At 38.0% G+C, this 23,795-nt stretch overlaps 1 protein-coding gene across 2 annotated transcripts in view; it reads right to left on the bottom strand.

The window, feature by feature from the left end:
* LDAH (lipid droplet associated hydrolase) overlaps positions 1-23,795 on the bottom strand; it is a 93,720-nt gene that overhangs the window by 17,838 nt on the left and 52,087 nt on the right. For both annotated transcript variants that reach the window (XM_087716965.1, XM_087716966.1), the window contains exon 5: positions 12,884-13,124. In XM_087716965.1, coding sequence (XP_087573091.1) covers positions 12,884-13,124 — 241 coding nt within the window. The remainder of the gene's footprint in view (positions 1-12,883; positions 13,125-23,795) is intronic.

The following is a 23,795-nucleotide window of genomic DNA, read 5'->3' as shown; positions in this document are numbered from 1 at the left end:
CTCTAAAAGATGCCATGGGAAACAATGAATATCTGTTGATTATCTCACCAGCCAGGTTGCTAGCTTTTTCAAAGCAGTAATAATGCTACAGTCTCAATGGATAGGTCAGATTATGTAATGGTCTATGGGAATGACTTTGGGAGAGAGGAGGAAGAGCTGCAGTCTAAACAACCCTCACACAAAGATATCTCAGTCCACAGGGTTGTGAGAAGCATCTCAGAAGGTACCATCCAGGTCCTTTGGCCTTTTAAGAGTTTATTGTTTACCAAAGACACAGTGCCTTATTGTAGCTTGATGACTTGAGACAAGATGGGGATTCCTTTCTTTTTCATTAATTTCTTATTAAATAGTAGCACATTTTAACCTACTTTTATTACAGCAAAAACAGCAATGATGGTGAATTGGGTCTTATTGAAATATTTCTTATTCTGATGTTTCCGCATTCTGGATAAGATGCTTATTCTACTTTAACACTGACTTGTAGGGTGACCCTTAAAGCTAATTTGAGTGAATAAATTCTAACATCCTTCCTGAAGTAGTCATTAGAAGGATAACTCACTCTTGGAGTGATTGATCCCAGGTATGGGGCAGTCCATTGATGTTATTAACAAGTAGGTATTCAATAGGTCTTTAAAATGCAGAAAAGGAAGGGTAAATGAATGCATGCTTCTTTCAGGATTAACATTTTGTTGGTGAGTCAGTCTATCATTCCTTAGAGATTTACTAAGGAGGAGCTCAGGAGCAGAACTTTGAAAACAGAAGCCTATTAATTCAGGCTTCACTTGTTGATTACAGAGGTGTTACACTATCAAAAGGATCACTTTTACAATGTTATCGTTGTGGTGGCAAAGAAATAATCTGATGACACATCAGTGGTCCAATACTCTTAATACTACTCTTCTCGAATCAACAGCTTCATTGCTAGATGAGGGCAGGTTAATCCTATCTACTGCAACTTGTTTGGCAGTATGTTTTCTTTTAAAGTCAATTTATTTTCAGTATCTCCTTCTCACCTTTTTCCTTTCCATCTCTTAATGTACACTGGGTGAGTCACTCCAAGTGAGTTCTCCTACAAATGACCACCTCAGGAAGGATGTTAAGAAACTCCCAAACTAGGCTTCGTGTTTTTTGGAAGTTATGAGCAGTTTCACTATCAAAGCATTCAGGTTTCATGAGTAATATTTATGATGGAAATAAAACTGACAGCTTTTAAGTTGTTTTTTGTTTTTTTTTAAAAAAACAACATAATTATGGAAGCCAAACTGAAAAAAGAACTGCTTTCCTTGTCTCACCCAGAGCATCTGAGGAGAAATCAGAGTTCTTAGGAGCAATAAAGCAACTTGCTAAATTCCTACCCACTCACCTTTTCTTTCCTTGGAAAGAAGGTAAGTTATAAATGGGGGTCACTCTGAAAAGGACTAGGTCTGTCAACATAATAAATCCTTTAAAAGCCATTTGTTTCTTTTCACTAAATTAGCATGAGCATCCCATCCTTAAATAGGGGAAACTTCAGCTCATTTTCAAAAAGAGGAACAAAGTAGATACAGAGTACAAACCACAATTAAGGACTGTCTTAGGAAGGTAAGTCCTCAGACAACATTAAGCAAACATTTTAGTCAGGCATCACACAGGAAAACAAATAGTAGCAGAGGAAATGTGAAAGTCATTATTCTTTGATTTACCTTCCTGAAAGGCAGGTGATAAAATATGTTTCCAGGGCTAAGGAAATATACTTTGAAAATATGTATTATGGAATATAATTTCTTACCTCAATGACAAATGGGCATTTAACAAACTTTGCATGGGCCTAACCACAGGGACTCTACCAAAAGAGGCTAACTTTGTTTTCATTTAGGCAATAACGTATAGACCCTGGATACAAGCCTTGGGGAAGATGACTATGTATGCTTATATATTTTCTCTCAAAGTTTAGGTGTGGCTTGGAAGACAGATTAAATAGACGGTGCTGCAGTATTTTAAACCTGTGCACATTAACAACAGAATATTTACATGGAAAACGGATAGTATGATAAAATAACAGAGACACTTCTGTATCTCCCTCTACTGTTGTGATGAAGGTGAGATGATTATGATGACGATGATGAAGAGGAAGCAATAAGCACCTCCTCAGTGTATTTTTCATTCCAATACGAATATGTATTTGTGCAACAACTTGCATGCCCCATGTTTGGAAAAATAAATAAATTAGAGCTTACATATTTGTGTAGGATTAGTTGTCATGGCATCATGAGAGATGCCAGAGTCAATTACAGGAAATTCTCACTTAACAACCTTGCATGTCCAGATGAGATAGGCAGATAGGGGCAACTGAAGCAAACACTATGGCTATAAATGCGGGAAGTTACAATTTTGATTGTATAACTGAGGGTGCATTGCAACGGCTGTAACTTCAAGGTTTAGTTGTAACTAGCACTTGTTCAGTGCCACTGTAACTTGGAATGGTCATTGAACGAGGATTACTGGTAATACGTTATATTATTTTGCTTGCAGCGAGATGCAGACTGTAATTGGTTTTAAAACCATGAAAATGGAATGAATCTTGTAAAGCACTTGTAATTCAGGAAGAGATAAGGAAATGAAAATGCCACTAATCTGTGATTCTTAATATAGAATCATCAGAGTATTGTATGGCTGATAGAAATCAGCAGAAGGTATTTCAAATTAGATAAATTGAGTTAAGGATCAGGTTATTTGCATTTCATAATACGAAATGTTTAATTAACTCTGGCTCAATGGTCCCGTTTATCTCTGTGATGCTCTAATGTCTCCCAAATTATTTATCAATGTTTTCATAAAAATAAGCTTCTTTGATATGCAGAAAGTTAACAGAAAGTTAAGATGATGCATGCCAGATCCATACATAAATCCCTCAGAGGAATCTATTGGATTATGACTAATACTAACAGAAAAATCACTGTACAATTTTGCAAGGAGAGTTGAATTAATATGTTTATGAAAGAACAGACAGACAGATTTCAAATTGTAAATTAAAAGAAAACACTTCTATTATCAATTTAACTAATCAATAATGGTAGCAATAATAATGCCATTGTAGGATTATGCTTTTTACTTTATCTTTTAAAATATGATCAGAAATTGTAAGTCAACTTAAAAATAGTAAGTTAACTGATTAATTAAATCTTGCCTGGGTGCTGACTCTAGCGAAAACTACAATTAGACATATTTTATACCCAGGATTCTTTCATTCTAGCCAGCATCTGAAATAAAATAATCGCAATTCATATCATTCAAACAGCATATAAATATGGGCTTATGTATCTACATAAGATTGATGAATCATCACTCGAATTCAACTGCCTTACCACATCTTCACTGCATATTTTAATGCAGATTTGCCCATCATGCAAGGCCAAATTATATTTGGATTGACCTGATTCCGTGAAGTATATCACTGATTAATGGGGCTTAATAGAGTTGAGCCTGTACTTCAAGGTTTTTTAACTTATTTCTCGAGTTTGCTTGGCAGATGCTATTCCAACTCAGTGCTTCTATTGGTCAAACTAGAAGAGAGGAAAAGCTTTAATTTATGTACTGCAAATAAAGTAATAATTTATGTGCATATATACGAAAAGGGGTTTCCCCCTCTTCTCCAATTATTTTAATGATTGTGATGACTTCTACATATTTCTTCTTTCTATTTCATATATAATTTTCAATCTTTGTGGTCCTTTTTTAAAATAAGTTTTCTATAGCTAGTTAACTCACTTGTGCTCAGCCATGAAAAGCTTTTGTGAAAAACACAGTCGGGGCATTTATCACTCAATCTTTTTAGAAATCTTTTGATCCAGGGGACTTAAAATACCACAAGTATAGGTAGTCTTTGCTTAGCAATCTCAGTTGGGGCCAACAATCCCATCCCTAAATTATGTAGTTACTAAGTGAAACATCACATGACCGCAACAGGCTTATGACATCACTTCCGCTATAGTCATTAAATGAATCGTCATGGGCAGTTAAGTGAGACATCACGTGGCAGTGACTTGCAATTTTACTGCCAACGTCTCTACTGATTCTGCTCGTCAGAATCCAGTAGAGAAGTGTTCAAATGACAATCATGTGACCGTGGAGTGTTGCCATGCTCGTGAGAACTGGTTGTACAGTTACTTTCTCAATGCTGCCATAACTTTAAAAGGTTGTTAAACAGGGCAGTTGGCCTACCTGAAATCTGTATTGTTACACAGTTCAATGCAGTTATTGTAACTCCTTCCATTCTTCTAATATTAAGTATAATTTAGCTCAAAGCTATGCAACTACATCATGGAGAAAAATCTATCCAGTTGGTCACCAAGAATCAACAATGACATGAGGGCACGTTATCAATCCAAAAAATGTAATTACAAGTCCTGACCCCTGCCTAAATACAGGACACTTGTTTATTTATTTATTTTCGATAGCCATCCATCAGAAATGGTTCTGGAAGGCTAACAAATGTAAAATTAATAAAAACAGTTACAATTTGGTACAAAAATAAGGCAGCTAAGAAAAACTTATCATAGATGTCAATATAGGCAGGAAATGGGACTCTTCACACACTCGGGGGTGGGGGGGTGGGAACCCAGGCACAAAACTTACCTTGGTGTCAGGAACAATTTTCTATGTGCAATTTTCCTGCTCCAACCACGTATTCCATATAATGAATCAAAGGAATTTGATCAACTTTTGTATAACTCCTTTAAATCATGACAAACATGTTGGTTGCATTCAACTTTTCTAACCTCCCTAGTTTACTTATACATTGATTCTCAGGCTCACTCATGGAAGTGAAAAGGGCAAGAGGAGAAGGGAGGGGAGAGGAGGAGGAGAGGAGAAAGAAAAGGAAAATATAAAGGTCTTAGTTTCTCCTTCCTGCTCATTATCCACTGTTCAGCCTTCTGATTGCCAACTATTAAATAGGGTTTGTACCCAGTTGTGCTCATTTTGATATAAAATGGGAAGAAAAGTTTTCCATTTCACTTTTAATAACAATTTCAAACACTGTTTTCCCAAGATAAGGACTTTTTTAAAAAAAATCTCTTCCATCGCTGCCGAATATTGTAAAATAAACCATCTTTAGTACTCTTCTGGTCAGTAAACAGATTTAAAACAAAAACAAAAAACCCCAAGGAAATTCCTCCAGAGAAGCCACAGATTTAAGATTGCAAGGAAGGACTGCATGTAAGGAGGGGGCTCGGGGGCTCACTGTGCTTATCTGTATCTTTGCTGTCATCCAGACGTTGACCTTTGACCCAGAAGCCTGCCTCTCTCAAAAAGGCTTGCAGTGTTTGCCCATTATGTAATGTCTGTACTTTTGTGGAAATTTTACAGAAACAAACGGAGGAAGTTTGCCAGTCAAGCTAGTGGATAATAAATCCTGTGCGCTATAGATACAGACCCGTCTGCCCTCACCTTAAATCAGCTACTTACATGCTCAATGGAAAATATTTTTCAGGCAGTAAGTTGTTAAAAGTCAAAAAAAAAAACAAAGCCCCCTCCCCATTGCATTCATAATATAAGCTATAAAGAAAGCATTTTTCACTCCCTTTTTCTTTTGGTTAATATAATGGTTTTTGCTCGGATGGTGGTTAAACATCTTTATTTTTCAAAAGGGGGGAACCTTTAGGTATTAATAAAATGTAACAAAATGGGTGAAAGTGTAAAATTATTCTGAGGAAGCTACCTATTTCGTCTTCTTGTGTTTCCTTTTCATTTATCTAACTAGCTACCTTGTGAGGACCTCAATGGTTGTGCTGTTACTGTTAAGAACAGCGTATATCAGGGGTGTCAAACTTGGTTTCACTGAGGGCTGCATCAGGGTTGTATTTGACTTTGGGGGCCAGGTGGGCGTGACCAGCTCGATGTCACTCATGTCAGCGCAGTGGTGGGATTCAAATAATTTAACAACCGGTCCTCTGCCCTAATGACCAGCTGTGTAGGTGTGGCTTGGTGGTCTTGTGACTGGGTGGGCGTGGCCAACTCAATGTCACTCAGGTCGATGGGCGCTTCGCCTTAGCTGTTACAATGTAATAAGGGTTAACCGAAGAGGCAGTTTATGTAAGCAGGGCAATAAAGATTAGGCTAGAAACAACACTAGAATGTTTCCTTCCTGCCTTCCTTACAAGATTAGCCCTGTAAAGTGGGGAAAAAACAAAAGGAGATTTCTTCCAACAACCGGTTCTCCAAACTGCTTAGAAAGTTACCAACCGGTTTTCCCGAATAGGTGCAAACTGGCTGAATCCCACCACTGTGTCAGCGGCACCTTTAGTGGCCCAAGCGCTGCCAGTGAAAAAGGGCTCCTGAGTCCAGTTTTCAGCAGTGACAGCCTCCTGCAACGCTCTGGCAGCAAAAACGGAGCTCCATTTTGTTGTTTACAGGGCAGCCGCGCGAGCCAGATCTAAGCATCCCACAGGCCGGATCCGGCCCCCGGGCGTTGAGTTCTACACCTCTGGGATATGTCATTGTAAGATCCTGATATCTGCTGAGATAATTTTCCATTTCAATTGGGTAGATCTTTGGCAGTATCTTAGCAATAGGGGAATCATATCCCTGGGAAGAGGTGTGGGCCAAAATAAGCAGGAGGGATGCCCACTAGGTTATCACTAGGCCAGTTTAGTCTAGTGGTTAAAGCACCAGCCTAGAAGTCAGGAGACTGAGCGTTCCCCATCTTAGGCATGAAAATAGCCTAGTGACATTGCACCAGTCCCTCTCTCTTTCAGCCCCACCTCACAAGGGTGGTTTTGGTGGGGAAAATAAAAGGAGGAAGTGGAAGATGAGATATGTTCGCCATCTTGAATTATTTCTAAAAATAATAAAGGTGGGATAAAAATCAAATCAAATAAAAATAAACGGGATAGGTCTGTGGCAGGCCTATGGTATTTTCCATTTTTATCCTGGGATGGAGGTAATTCAAAGAGGTTTTTCTTCTGCTTTTACCCATATTAAATCTATTTTAGGGTGATGCTCTTTTTAAATGATTTTTGTGCTTCCAAATAGTGGTAAGATACAATTTTTTCAGCAAATTATGGTTGGAGGAAAGCTGGTTATCTATCCCAGAACTATACTTAATACATTACAGGAAGCATAGCAGAAAGGACCTGAGTTTGCAAATCTTTTATGCATAAGAAATATCATGCAGAAAAGAATTAACGTATTTGAAAGTGAAAATTAGAGCTACAGTAAGAAAAATGATATTTTTCTTTTCCCTTTTGTTTATACATCAAAATACTGGTCTTTGAAGAGTGGTAAAAGTATTATTGTTGTTGTTGTTGTTGTTGTTGAAGTTCTTAATAGGCAAAAAACAAAACTAAGACTACGTAAGTCAGATGTTTAAGAATTAGCTTTTATAAAGAAAGATGCTTTATCGCTGCTTTCTACGTCTAAGAGTCATGATAGCGCAGTGGTTAGAAGGCAGAATTGCAGGCAGAATCTGCTGACTGCCAGGAGTTCAATCCTGACCGACTCAAGGTTGACTCATCCTTTCATCCTTTTTCAGATTGGTAAAATGAGGACCCAGATTGTTGGGGGCAATATGCTGACTCTGTAAATCACTTAAGAGAGGGCTGTAAAGCAACGTGAAACGATATATAAGTCTAAATAACTCTAACATCCTCATGTCTTGTTATACTCTTGATTCTTTCCCACAGTAAATGTAATATTTGAATAAAGAAATTTACTAGGCAAAAAAAAAAATCATAAGAAAATTCTACTGGTAAGAAGCTATGTTGTTACTGAGACAGTTTACTTTTTAGTATTTAGCTGATTTTTTAATTAATATTTAGTCCTCTATTTATAAGTCCACACCATACCATTTTCAGGACTTTTAGCTAAATACTGAATGGTATATCGGTGACCACCATGCTTTCTTTCCTGATTGCTGAAACTTCCTATGTACTTTGAAGCTTATGTTTTATTCTGCTGAAATTCTCCCATTAACAACAACATAACCAAGACTTTGCTTGAGGCCACACTTCTTCTAAATGGTGTTTTACTTTTTGAGTTTGATGGAAGGCGGGCTGGGCACTTAGTCTTGTTATAATTAGGTTTTCTAAATCTCATTTCCTTTTTAGAGGAGAGAAAACATATTGTTGTGAGTAAGGTCCGGACGTGGTAACGAATCCCTGGCAGGTTAGCTTGTGCTAGGGAACACATCATTTTAAAGGAAACGTTTACCTTCTCTTCTCATCATGGATTTTATTGCAATTACAGCAATGAGACAGAAACTATTGCCAAAGGTAACACATACACACTCACACAGACACACACATACACTTTTAATGAGTTAGTTAATACAAACCTCCTGGAGAGGAGGAATAAATTCATTTGCTGAACATTTCTGAACCATACCTAATGGGTTATTGAAGGGCAAATGGATATAATGTTTGTTCCAATTATATTTCACTGCACACTCACAGATTGGCAAAGCCAAGTTAAAATAGCCACGATTGCTGACCAAGATATTGTCAGTTACTGCTAATCTGAAGCAGATGGTACAGGACATGCCACTTCCTAGATTACTTACCTATACAGGAAGCCTAGGAGTTTGTTACTATATAAAACCCCTTTACTCTCACAGCCTTAATGTTTGTGGGCATTTCCTTTCAACTCACCCAACCACAATGATTCATTTCCAAGGAAGGCGACTCATTGAAATCAACGAATATTAAATTTTATTTAAAGGCTGCTAGTAAAGTCCAGCCAAATAAAACCAGTCATTCCCAAAAGGGTTTAATTACATAAAAAGGGGGAAGTTGTCAGAGGATCAAATCCCCAAGAGCTCATTCTCTGATCATCGCATGATCAATGTTTTCTGTGCTTCCTTCCAGACAGGAGTCTGGCAATGGTCCATTTAGCTGTGAAAGAACAAACACGAGAGTCCCACCATGTGAAGTTTCAAAATTATAATCCTTACAAAAATGATACCATATTGTCCAAAGAAATGAGGTATGGAATGTAAGATGAAAAGCCTCCCACTCTTTCATCTGTAAAAATGACGTGGAACAAACCTGTTTGCCTCCATTATGTTCTCAATATTTCTTGTCCATCACAGGTTTTATCCATGCAGACCTTGCTGCCCAGAATCTCTCTTCTGTAGTTGACTAAACTGATACATACAATTAGATATAGGTAAAGTAAAGGTTCCCCTCATGCTAGTCATATGTGCTAGTCATTCCCGCCTCTAGGAGGAGGGGCTCATCTCCATTTCAAAGCCAAAGACGTCTCTGTGGTCATGTGGCCAGCATGACTAAACACCAAAAGGCGCACCGAAAACTGTTATCTTCCCACCAAAGGTGGTTCCTATTTTTCTACTTGCATTTTTACATGCTTTCGAACTGCTAGGTTGGCAGAAGCTGGGACAAGTAACGGGAGCTCACTCCATTATGCAGCACTAGGGATTCGAATCACCAAACTGCTGACCTTTCTGATCAATGAGCTCAGCATCTTAGCCACTGAGCCACCGCGTCCCCTACAATTAGATATATCATTCACTACAATGTTGGAGATTTCTATTTGGCTAAAGAACCTATTTGTAAAGAATTCTTTGAAGAGTTCTTCAGAAAGCACTGAGATGAGTAGCAGAATAACAGAGTTGGGAGAGATCTTATAATCTAACTCCCTGCTCAAGCAGGAGACACTTCACCATTCTGGACAAAGTGCCCGATCACTTCTTTAAAACTTCCAGTGATAAAACACCTACAATTTTTGGAGGGAAGCCCTTCCAGTATTTAACTGTTTTCACTGACAGGAAACTTTTCCCTAGTACAAGGTTAGATCTCTCCTTGATAAATTTCCATCTGCTATTTTTCGTCAAAGGTGCAAAATAGTTGTAGTCGCATCATACAATGTGTGGGAATGGGATTTCCCAATTCTTTTCTGGTCTTTTCTTTTGAAGGAGACAGTTTCAGTTAAGCATTATTTTAAAGTTTACCACTCAATTATCATATCTTTCCACTTCAAAATAATGGGAACAGCACCATATATTTTCAAGAAGTGCACCTCTGAAATAGAGCAGCATTTGGAGGAATGGCTCTAAAGTTATAAAAAGGGGGCAAAAAGGTTTAAGATTTTAAAACAGAAGGGGACAACAAGCACTGTTAAGGAAACATGAAATACATCTAAAAACTGTGTTTGGAGATCTTTGTTTGCTTTTGTAAATATGTTCTGAGTTGCACTTCTGATTAATTTCCTGTCAATGATGGAAGACTCTGATTCAGAAGAGATTTTTTATCAGCAGAATTGAGAAAGAGATGCTTTTCGGCAATGCCATTCAACTATTTCCTAAACCTAGCCGTTACTCCCTCTTAACATCTCCCATAAGGACAGGGAGCCTCGGCAGCAATATAACAATAAGTAATAAGCACAGAGAACTCTTGGAGAATAACCTTCCAATATAGCCCATAGCAGATAGATAGATAGATAGATAGATAGATAGATAGATAGATAGATAGATAGGTAGGTAGGTAGGTAGGTAGGTAGGTAGGTAGGTAGGTAGGTAGGCAGACAGACAGACAATGTTTCCCCAAAAATACAACATGTCCTGATAATAAGGCCATGCCACATTTTTTGGGTGGGCAAAAATGTAAGCCCTCCCCCTAAAATAAGCCCCATGGACAACCCCCCCCCTCCAGCCAGGCAGAGCGCCACTCACTGACCTAGCGGTATCCCGAAGGCGCCAAGCCACAGGAATGGGATGGGGGAAGCAAAGGCTCGCATTGATTGGCGCCTTCAGGATAGCGCTAGGTTGGTGAGCAGTGCAGTGCTGTGCCCAACTGGAGAGGGGGTTTGCCGGGCGGTTGCTCTCTTGTGAGCGGGCTCCCGAAGAGCCGGGCACAGCCTCAGGGTCAAACGGCTGTGTTGCGCTGTTGCAGCAGCACTACACAACAGCCATGAGGTGATCATGCTCATGAGCAGCCACCCAGCAACCCCCCTTTCCAGTCAGGCACAGTGGCATTCACTGACCTAGTGGTATCACCAAGCTGTGAGAGCGCCTGTTCACCGTTCTCCGGCTCCTGTGGCTTGGCATCTTCAGAATGCCCTAGGTCAGTGAATGGGGCTCTGCATGGCTGGAGAGGGGGGGTTGCACGAGGGGCTTTTCTGCTCCCCCCTCGTGCACCTCCCAGCCTCACGATGCCCTTGCCTAACTCTCCCTGCAGAACCAGGGTATCTCTGCTGCCGCTGCATGGCTTTTTCTGCGGCTTCCAAAGCATGGAGGTAGGATGCTGAGTCTTCTGGAAGTTGCCACTCTATGAATATGCTCTATGGTTGTATGCTCTGGGAGTACGCTCTACCTCAGCTAGCCCACAACCATAGAGTGTACTCCCAGAGCGGTCGCAGTACAATGAAGGGATTACCCAATGTCAGAAGCATAGTGGGTGAAAGCTCAGAATATGAAGGAGGTCCGGTTAGTGAGGAGATTCCTTGAGAAGTATCCCCCAAAACCTGGGGCACAGTTTTCCAAACAATACTTGGACATCTAATTGGATAATGTGACCAGCACTAATGGGGTGGAGGGAAAAACCCATTCTTTAACTATGTAAAAACAGTGGGAATTAGGTAGAGTTGGTTTTGCATTCATATAGTGCTGAAATGATGTACTCAATAAAGTTTGGCATTATGAGATTGGATCATCTCAGTTTTGCTGGCTTGGTTGGGTTCATTAGCCGGAACCTTGACATTCATATCAGTAAATAAAATCAAAGAGCCAATGTAGTTAAGGTGTTAAACTGGCACTAGAAGAATACATGTTCACTGTCATCAATAGATGCCCACTATGATTGAGGAGGACATGATGGCTCAGTGGTTAAAGACTCAGCTGCGGATCTCCGGAGTTTGGAAGCGGAAGAATAGGTTATGCTCGGAGTGCCACCCTTCAGGGAGAGCTGGGCCAGGGCATGGTGAGATTGGGAGGCACACCAGCTGGGGACGGAAAAAGTGCTTGCACAACCTCCCTTTCGAGCTGGGCAGAGCGCCATGCACAGATCTAAGAGTACCCAGAATGCGTCAAGCCATGGGAACTGGGGTCGAGGGCAGAGTACCACGTGGCTTAGCGCCTTTGGGATATCACTGGATCCGTGAGTGGTGCTCTGCCTGGCTGGAAAGGGGGGTTGCCGGGTGACTGCTCGTAAGCGTGGTTACCTCATGGCTGGTATGTTGCGCTGCTGCGACAGCGCAACACAGCCGTTTGCCCCTGAGGCTGTGCCTGGCTCTTCGTGCACCCGCTTGAAGAGAGCAGCCACTCGGCAACCCAAAACAATACCCCCCGATAATAAGACCCAATCAATATTTTGGGGGTCAAAAGAAAGTAAGACTCTGTCTTATTTTTGGGAAAACACGCTAGATAGATATAGATATAAATAGCTAGCTAGCTAGACAGACAGACAGATAGATAGACGATAGATAGATATAGATGATAGATAAATAGACAATGATTGATTGATAGATAGATAAACAATGATAGATATAGATGATAGACAGACAGACAGACAGCATATCCCAGGCTGCGACAACCGTACAAGTTCCAAACACTGCAGATCATTTCATATATTATAAACAACCAAAATTCTTTGGTAATTGATGGTATAAATAAATAAACAAACAACTTTTTTTCACCTATCCATTTTTGATTGTTGAGGGGTAAAGGCATTTTTACTTTGACTTATGCAATATTGTTAGAAACCGAAGAGCCAAACTTGTCATTACCATTCAAACCTTTAAAAATATTTCCCCCAAATTATTACTGAATACATTATTTTTTTTTTAAAAAAAATGATAGCTGCCTTTTATGAGGACTGATCAATTAAAAAAAAAACACATGTTAGATAAGATAATTTAGAAGAGAGAGCAAGTCTCATGTGCTGGTCCTACTCACCAATACAACCCATGTTAAGCATGTCCACAGATGTCATCACTAGAGTTTCATGAATCCGTTTCTGCCGAAACAGTGCAAAATGGGCAAAAAAGCTTTTGACTCTTTCTGGTAAAAGGGTGAACAAAAATATAGGGATGTAGAGAATATAACGGAGCCAGCAGAACAGGGGAGTCAGGAGCTTGCCATTTGGGGTTTGTGCCATGCGTTCTATCGTAGGGAAGAGCAGGATGCTGCGGAGAATCTAAAAAGGCAGAAAAAGAAAACAAAAAGACTTGAACAAGGCATGGGAGAGAGAATTTTACATGTAATACACAATATGGACTATTGGAGCAGTTCTCCCTTTTCTACCCAGCATAATTCCTCTAAAATGAGCTGATGTATAGAGTATGAATCCTATGAACTCGATCCTTACAACTGTATCCTTAATTGGGAGAAAACACCACTGAATTCAGTAGGATTTTTATCTTAGTAGAAGTGAACAAAGGTAATCAACCTCTGGCCCCTCACTGGTCGATAACAAAGGATCTAATTTTGAGTATGCTCCACTCTTGAGATTCAATGGATCAAAAAATTATTGGGGGGACGGGACCATTCTTTAAAAAGAATTTGCTAGTCTTCAGAGAAAAATGAAATGTGTACAAATCATTCTGTTCTCTTATTAAAATGCAGTACAGCCCTATATAGACACATTCCAGTGTAACGTCTAATATTTTTTTTGAAAAAAGCTTTACTGCAGAAGTCTGTTTATGCTGTCTTCTTTTGCATCTGTACAGATTATGGAGCAGTCATTCTGATATGCACAAACATACAGATATGTCTGCAGAAATAAGGGCATGTCTATTCTATTGAACAATTTCTTTCCTGTCTCTGACCTAATAACTCAGATCTCAAGTTCTGGTCCTTTAATTGCTCATTTACAGAAGAAGCCTAATTTTTTTTTTTAAGTAGTATTTTCAATATTTCATTAGTAAACCCATAAGCTTTCCATTAAGGACTTATAGCTCAAAATGGGAACATAAAGGAAATGTTGCTAGGTTACCTGCCAATTCCACTGATAGGCGAAAACTTCCAAATTATTTAGAAGGAAATCAAAAATAGGACCACTTCCATTATTGTTTTTCTTTCTGAGAGGGCCAAGGCTGTGCGAGGATACCTCATCTGATATAATTAAGAGCCAAATTACATAGGTTTCTCTAAGGAAGATTGTGCATAGGATGCTCAACTGATGTCTTGGCTTAGATTTTATGCTTTATAAGTCCACACATTATTTCATGAAAATTAACCAGCACGTTTTGTTATATTTAGTGTTTCCACTGTTCTAATTATAGACCGGTTTAATTTATCTCTTATATGCTTTCTCTTGGAATTAAACCCAAAATTATGGCTGGTATCTAAGGACACGTACCTATGTTCAAATTGTTGTGAAAAAGTAGAAATCAAAATAGGACTGTGGTCTCCAAACATGTCTCCTAATTATCAGATTGGGAAAGGATGGTCTAGATCAGGGCTGTCAAACTCCCAGCCTGCGGGCTGGATACATCACACACTGACCACACCCACGCCCAGTTTAGCGAAGGGGGAAAACGTCCCAATACATCACGTGACACCGCCGTGATGATGTGAGTTTGACACCCCTGGTCTAGACCATAAATATTGTTATTCATTAGGGAAATGATGGTTACAAACTCATGACCCAGTCAATGGTTCCTTAGGAAAAATGTGATTTATGCCAGAGAGTTACCCATTATAATCTAGTTTCCTTCCCCATTCTCCAAGGTGATTTTTCTCCTAGTAGATCAGCAATAGGAGACTTTAAATCATAAAGTTTAAGTCAAATGTGAAGAAATCTGCTCCATGTTTTCTTGGCTTCAACACTTAGAATATTTTATGGTGTACATATATCTTTCATCTCAAGAATTTTAAGGCAACTTATGGGACTGATGATGTAAGTTTTAAAAAAAAGAATTCAGGCCTTAATGATAGAGGAATAAATTAAACATATTGGAAAAAGCTGGTAAGATTCATATGTACTTAATTTCAAACCCCTTAATTTGGTTTAGACCCAGAACTCGGACCCTTGATACGTAAAGCTACATGAAATATTGTGGTAATAGTGTTTATTTTCATATTCAAGCTATGACTTTTATCAATGTGGAAATCCATGTCCCTTCGTGAACTAAACCTAATCTCAGGACATTTTTTTTAAAGAAATCTTTATAATTTTAAGATATTGCACAGTAAATCATTCTTATCTTGCCTGTCCTCTTAAGGGGAAAGCTAATAGGCAATAGCAAAGATAGTATGTTGAATTATATCTCCAAATTCTAGCATTTAAAAAAAAAACCTTTAGAATAATTGCTGAGGATTTTCTTTTGAGAATCCAGACATTATAGAAATTTACCTTGCCTAAATTTATTTCTTTGTTTTTCTCATATTTGAACTGCCCAACTCCCTCAGAGATTTCAGTTTCCTAACATATTTGCAATAAAAGACTGATCCAACTTAGTCCAACCTCTCTGTATCACCAACTGATGCTACATTAGTTTGAGATTCCTATCTGAATATTTGTTAGTGACAAAAGTTATACTCATTTGGAATATCATTCAACAGGCAATATGTCAATTTGTACATAATTGGAATCCCTCTGAAAATACGGTAAGAATAATCCTGGAACTATTGTTATTGTGTAGTGAGCTGCTTTGAAGACAATCATTGAGGTGATATATGACCCCGTCATGTATAATAATAAAACTTTTTTTAAAACAGAAATCTAAGATTAGGGTCAAAATGGCCTCAGGAGTTTCCAATGATTTAATCAGGAGGAATTTCTGACAGGAATTCAGATTTCTGTTCTTTTGAGTATTTCTTGAATATTTCCACCAAAGTTAAATGTATAGAACAAACTGAGCATTTATCTTCCAACAAACTGGACTGGAGGTTGAATGTTTTAAACTGTGGAATGTATCACTTACTGGGAACAGTTTATTGTACTTCCTTTATTAATTGACAAATGTGGAGCATTTGGGATTCAGAAATTTTAAACAAAGTTAAACTGCAGGATGCACGCATTATTAAATTTAGTATGCTAATAGTTGCCATTGCCTTAAAATTCAGCAAACAAAAGTAAACATTCCCCGAAGATCAATGCCATTTCTGAATTTCCATGCAAGTTTGTTTTAGTATTTGTGCTCCAACATCTAACTAAACTTGGCTGATCTCAAAAACTAAACAGAGTTGAATCTCATTAGTATTTCAATGGAAACCATTAGGAAGTACCATTGTTGTAGGTTAACTAGACTAGAAATTGGAAAAAGGATCCTGAAAGAAAGTAATCTATTTCCTAGTGTTGTCAAGACTACTGCCAGGAAGGATCCTGAAGTCACTGGGAACCATATTTGACTTGAATCAAACTTTGCCTGTTCAAGACATAGATTTCAACCACCACTTTAGAAAGAATGACCCTATTCAAGCACCTTATTTTGACCCTGTTCAATGACCCAATTTTGAGAGGGGGAACGTATTCATGTAATATATATTAAAGAATATTGACAGTTTGATCCTTTGGCTTCTTAAGTTAATATTTTTTTATCGTATCAATCATGCTATCAAGGTTTCAAGGACATTTTAAAATTATTTTCCAGGCTTCATTCTTGAGGTTGGCAGGAGGCTTTGAGATATTAACAACCAGTAGATACACTACTCCAGTAATTCAGTTTTCAGGCATCGGCTCTTATGGGTGGGTGGGCGGGAGTAAAATGTCTGCAAGCCATGTCATATCATAGTTTAGGCAAGAAATGTTTTTGAAAGGATTTCTTTTATTAGCATAAAGAAAGAGAATTATATCTGAAGAGCTCTGTAAATCATCCAACATACACTGTGTTGGTTCTGGGTGAAGGAAAGGCATTATATATATATATATATGTATTACATGTTGCAGTTTCATGTCATTGTATTCTTTGAGATTCTGTTCTGTGAGACACCATAATATATGGCAGGATTGGCATGGCATTAGTATGTTTATTGGTGAAAAATAAATCCAGATTCTATTAAAGAAAACACAGGGAAAGCCTTGGATAGACTTATCATATTATATTTTAGTTCAGTGTTTTTCACATATATTTATTATTGGCTTACTTTTTCCAAATATTTGCACTGGATTTTAGAATCATGTATGTAAAACTAACTCTAAATAACAGCTCAACAACAAAACAAAAGACAGATGAAGAAAAACATCAGGTAACAAAGATTTCTTTCAATGCCAGTTACTTATAAGTAAGACTAGAAATGGCTTGAAAAAAAGAAAATGGAGAGGTATTTTTAAACTTGTGAGCAAGCTATTTGTGCTTTAGTGTATTGAAAACCATAAAATTGAAAATTAAAATTTTATATCTTATCTAGATATAAATAATAATTTTAAAGTAAATTATTTTTATAAGATATATATTTTAATACATATTATTTATTTATAACTATAACTAGCATTCTGCAAGCATACATAAATCTGGATTACCACTGAAACTTTTCACAGCATTTTAAGGATGCTTCAAATATGGCCAAAGTGAAATTGTTCATTACTGCATTCTATCATATTTATGTTTTGGTGTTTGCTAGAATCTCCAGCATCATCATTAAAGTAAAGGTAAAGGTTCCCCTCACACCTATGTGCTAGTTGTTCCCAACTCTATGGGGCAGTGTTGATCTTTGTTTCAAAGCCAAAGAGCTAGTGCTGTCTGAAGACATCTCCATAGTTATGTGGCCGGCATGACTAAATGCCGAAAGTGCACGGAATGCTGTTACCTTCCCACCAAGGGTGGTTCCTATTTTTTACACTTTCATTTTTACATGCTTTCGAACAGCTAGGTTGGCAGAAGCTGGGACAAGTAATGGAAGCTCACTCCAATACACAGCACTAGGGATTTGAACCACTGAACTGCCGACTTTTCTGATCGACAAACTTAGCATCTTAGCTGCTGAGCCACCACATCCCTTTTTACATTGACATTATACTGAAAATTCACTATTAAACACATTATTGTTTTACTTCTAGAGATGTTAATCATTAAAACTTTCTGGATCATCTTGGTATCAAATTTTAATTTTTTAATATATTATTAATATATATTAAGAGTTTGGCTACATACATGAATCAGGACTTTCTATGTGTCTATGGAGGTTCTCAATCATCCAGGTCATGGTTATCCCAATGTGCTTTTTCCAAAAGGCAACAGGACTTTCTGGTTTTTTCCTTTGAAAATGTTTTGTTTCTCTTCCAAGTTTGATGAGAAGCAAAACATCTTCAAATGGGGGGGGGGGAAACCCCCAAGAAAGTCCAGATGCATTTTGGAAAAAGCACCTTTGGGATAGGATTTCCTACATCTTTATATTTTTGTTAGCAAATATTTATTAATGTTCATCTCATTATATATAAAGCTTGTTACACATTATCTGGAAACTATAACAATAAAGCATGTACACTGAAACCACAACAATCTATTTTATGATTGCATAAATAATATATTTCTAGAGTTCTACCCAGTCTTATAATAGTTGTATACATAGCTATAGCTGAGTTATTGCCCAAACGTAACTCCCCCAAACCATCATTTATATAATTGTTTCCCAGGTCAGAATTACTTTTTCATAAGCTCATCAGAAGATATATGAAAACTATCCAACCAAATTACATTTGATAGTGTGTTGAAGAAGTGAACTGGCCATTTGCGATATCTGCCTGCCTGCCTACCATAATTTTATATACTATGGTATCACACTGACATCTTGCTCGGTTCGACTGCACATTTTTATCAGTCAAACTGTCTCTTAGGAAATGGATAGAACCCCTATATTACAATATTTCCATGTCAGAAGCATCAAAGTGTTTCCATAGGGAAAGGATTTGCTGGTGTCATTACTGTTGCCCGGGGAACACCGAGTTGTGGGATCCTTTTGTGCCCCCATGAAGTTGTACACCAATGTTGTATCCATTTGGCTACTCGTGGTCACCCACTTTCAAACTGCTGGGTCGGTAGGAGATGGAATGTCTGACAGGAGCTCAGTCTGCCATGCGGGGCAGCAGTGGCTTTTGAATGCAAACTTGCCAATCGTCAGCCCAGTGTTCTAACCTTGTGACCCACTGCGTTCCAGAACCTCCATAATTGCAACTATTGGTTTAAAGATAGATGTCCGGAAACACAGAACTGGCAAAACCACTCCTTACGTTGTCACAAATTGCAGACAATTTAGAGAACTTAGTTTGCTGGCTCACACAACGGTGGTAACAGACTCGCCAGTGGTTGAGGGTCACTTCCATGCCTGAGGAAGAAATTATCTCGGAGCTTGTTTGCTTTTTGAAGAATAACTTGCTTTGAATTATTTGGGGATGTATGCAAAACAGTTAATGTAATCACCCTCAACTAAAAAGAATGCATGACTTGGATTCCATGCTCATTATGTAACTTGAAGTTTCCAATAAACTTCAGGCCCTGATCAGATCAGCCAGCAAAAACAGGAAGCAATCCATTATTTTGATAACTGATCCACTGTGATGACCCCTAGAAAGAAAAGCTTCCTCCAACTCCAATTCTTATAGCTGGAGAGCAGTGATCCATATTTAAAAAAAAGTGTGCATGTAAAATTAAGGTAATTTAGAGTCAGATAGCTTCGAGGAAGCAAAACAAGGGAGTTTTATAAGCAATCACAATAGTTCACTATGGACTGCCAACTTTTGAAGAAGAAATCTATGGAAGTCAAAACTGTGACAAACGTTATAGCGATTGTTCACGTTGCACTCAATCTTTATACATCACAAGCTTGGAAAGTAGAGAAACTTTTATCAGGCAAGTGAAATCCACTGTTATTTTAAAGGATAATGATGCATCTAATCATAATGTACAATTTGCATTAATGAATTGTATTAATTACTTGTTTGTTTAAAGCCAGTGTGGGAAAATTTATATGAGTTGAGGGCCATATTACCATATGGAAAGCCTTTTACTGCTGGCAGAAGCAAAGAGAAGGTTGAAAACCACTTTTCTTTTTAAAATTTTTTTCTTTCTCTCTTTTGAGGCTCTGCAAACCATACACTAGCAGCTAATAGCCATGTGTGGCCTATAAGGTGCTCACCTATGGTTTAAAGCCTGCAGGAGTATATAGAACATATAATAATAGGGTTGAAGGCAGAGGTGGGTTCCTACCAGTTTGCACCTATTCGGTAGAACCAGTTCATCAAATCTACCGAACCGGTTAGAAGAGGTTCCACCAGTGGACCCGGAAAGCAGGCCACACCTACAGAAGAGGTTCCAAATTTTTTTGAAACCCACCACTGGCAAGGATCTTGTAACTTGACAGCTTTAAGACTTGCATACTTCAATGCCAGAGTTTCTGAATAGCTACTTGGACCGACCTAAGTACTAATTCATAATTTCATATCCGGTCACATGGGCGGCAAGCCACTCCCACAAAGGAGGCCACACGCACAGAGTAGGTTCCAACAATTTTTGAAACCCACCACTGGTTGAAAGGGACTCTGGAGGTCTTCTAGGCCAACCCTCTGCTGAAGCAGGAGCCCTTATTCCGGACAAACGGCTGTCCAGTTTCTTCATGAAAGCCTCCAGTGATGGAGCACCAACAAGTTCCGCAGGCAAAGTATTCCTCTTCTCATTGTCATAACATTTCTCTTTACTTCTAAGTTGGATCTTTCTTTAATTATCTTCCACCTGTTATTTATTTTCCTCTCCTCAGGTGCTTTAGAGAGTAGGTCTACCCCTCCTCTTCTTTGTGACATCCCTCAAGTATTGGAAGACTGCTATTATAGTCCTTGAGCATATCACCTCTAGTGCTTGAATAGGGGATTGGATTAGAAGACTTCCAAGGTCCCTTCCATCTTCCATCTACACCTGCAGACTTTAAACCATATATGCAAAATGCATTTTATTTCTTATGACAGCAGTGAGATGACCATTTATCCTACCTAGTGATATTCAACAAAAAGGGCCACCTATCAGTCAGGAGATTCAGTTGATTGGAGCCACCCACAGTTCAACAGAAAATGGGTGGCTCTATAAATATTATAAACAAACAAACAAAACAAATTTAGAAACAGTCTACTCAGATCCAAGCCAAGCTACAAATAATTCTATCTGATATATTGGAATTCTAGTGTAAAATTGTAGCAGGCAATTTAGTTCTGTTTTAGTCTTGCACAGAAGCAACATACCCAGCATATTTTCCAGAAGAACACAATGAAATTTACAGGAACACTAGACTAGAGCTTTATGAGGAAACTTTTCTGAAGAGAGAAAGCCTTCTAAAATCCACAGGAATTGTTCAGCTTTAGTATTTTATCTCCTGATCTTAAATGCCTGCAGCTTTGTTTATCTAATGTGATGACATCTGTAGCAATAAATTCCAGCATATCTATGTCAAATTCTAAGCAGATAGGAAAGGAAATGTTGTTCAAAGGGAACACGTATTTACAGTATAAGAGTAAAGATATCCCTTCCTGAATATGGTGAACCAGAATTTCACAGGGCAATATTAAAGTACACAGATTTACCTTTTTCACAACATCCATTTAAATTGCTTAAACCAATTCAAAATTTGGAGAAACAATACATAAAAAAATTATTGATCACAAACTGTTAAGCAAGGTTAGCTAGTGCAACTTAGAAACCATTGTGAACCAGTCAGAATGAGGCACTGGTGACATTAAGACATAGACCTTTGCAGAATTGGTAAATAATCATTCCACACCAATTGCCCAATCTTTTCAGCCCTCCAGATCCTGGAAATGGATGCCCTAATTGCTAGGATCACTCTAGTTTGAAAACAGACCTATCAGTCACGGAAACCCAATATCCTCTCTTCCCCCTCAAATATAATTTAAGCAAAGGCAGCTTTCTGTTAAAAAAAGGAGAGAGGTCTGCATCATTTCTTATAATGGAAACAAAACATGTTTCAAAATAGCTGTTCTTAGTGTTCTAAGATTGAAATTTTCTTTTGTTTTGTTTTGCTTTGGCGTGAAATGATGTCCAACTTGTATTCAAAACAAATTTCAGCTACTTTCAGTGGCACTTTTGGGAATGTTGTGATAGTACTAATTGGGCATTTATATTGTGGCTTTTGATTGGGCTAGTTTATAACAACTTACCCAATACAGCAATAGATGGGCTCATGATGTCCCTACTTCTATTAGCCTGGAGAAGGTAAAAAGTAGACCGTAATTAGTATTTTGCTGAGGTAAAATACTAATTACGGTAGTTAAACTCATGGTTTAGAACTGAAGAGAGCCATTGCTCTGCTACTAGAGACAGGTCTGGATTGCTACAACTAATCAAACAGCCACCAATTCTTCTGAGTTGCAAATGTAAAGACTACTATTAGGACCATTTGGATTGCTCTGCTGAGTTTTAGTGTGCATGTGAATTTGAACAGCCAATGCAGTATTTTCCAGCAGAATTTTTCAGTAAAATTATTCTATTTCAAGCTTGAAGTAAAACATGTTTCCTGTTTGCTCATGCTGCTAATCTTTTGCATAGAGTTCTTGATATTAGGGCGAGGTTCTTTGGAATTACTATAATGCTGCCCATCCTGCCTTCAAATATTCTCTGATCTAAAATCCAGATCTGTATCAGGCCAAGATTACCACAGGCCAAAATAAGATTAAAATCACATCAATTGCCTATGCTAATTGCGATCCAATTACCTGATCCAACCAGTCAACAATTTCACAAAGAACCACACTCAAACTAAAATGCCCCACAGTCATTACCATATAGCTCAAACTCCCCAGATTCACAAAACAGTAGGAATACAACTGATAAAGATTATTCACATACAAGCAGGTGTGGGGAATGGCAATTCACTGGAGGGTTGTTTCATCTACTATTAATCAACCAGCTGAGAGGAATAAATAAACTATCCATTTACCTAACTCCAGGATACCTTATGTATACATACTTTGCACCAAGTAATTATTTTCTCCATGAAAAAGTAGAGACAATATTTTATGTATTTCTCAGTGGATTTGTCCCACCTGAAGATATAATACAAATTAGATTTTGACTAAATGCATTCCTGCAGAACCAGCAGTTTTTGTACACAGCAGAGAGTATTTGAATTAGACTGAATGTAGGTTCAGTTCTTTTTTAATTGTTCTGGGACCAACAGTATTCTTCCCTTTGAGGTGCTTGTCTTGAGCAACAGTAAGAATTAAAATTTTCAATACGAAATGAGATGTCTTAAAATATATCTCCACTTAATTTTTTGAAATTAATAATGATAGGGAAGTAATATGATTGATATTCAGATTATTCAGATCTTTGTTTAAAAAAATGTCCTTCCACATCCAGGTTCTAATAGTTTAAAATAGCAATATACAAATTGTTCAGGAATTTTTTTTTAACACAGAGCTCAGATATAATTTCTTTCTAAGCATACATGGAGCAAAGAGCTTTGCTCATATCACAGTTCCCATAATATATACTGTACTTGCCCAAGTATGCATCAAGACATTTACTTATATACATACATCATGAGCAAATCTGCTATATTTTTTCTTATTCAATTTGACAGAAAGCATGCACCTATTCTCACTGGGGCCCATATATTATAATTCCTTCTACTAGATGGCTTCATTTTGATATGTGATGGGAGAAACTAACAGAATGATCTTATATACCTTAACTACACTTTTTCAATCCAGTTGTGTTGAAAAGTTGCATTTTCATCTGGGTTCATGCACTAGGCCTTCAAGACATGTGTATAAACAGCAAGTCATCCAAACATTACTTTGCCAAGGAGTGATCCAAAAGTTAATATCTTCAAAACATAGTCATCCAGTTGAAGAAATGTTGTTTGTTTTTCAAAAGCAATCGTGAAGTTTTCCATTAAAATGCAAAACACTTACTACTGT

Source organism: Thamnophis sirtalis, unplaced genomic scaffold (assembly GCF_051295495.1).
Source record: "Thamnophis sirtalis isolate CommonGarterSnake01/CBP01778 unplaced genomic scaffold, rThaSir2_p1.2 scaffold_5, whole genome shotgun sequence".
Lineage (NCBI taxonomy): Eukaryota > Metazoa > Chordata > Lepidosauria > Squamata > Natricidae > Thamnophis > Thamnophis sirtalis.
This window is presented reverse-complemented; position numbering and strand designations above follow the sequence as displayed.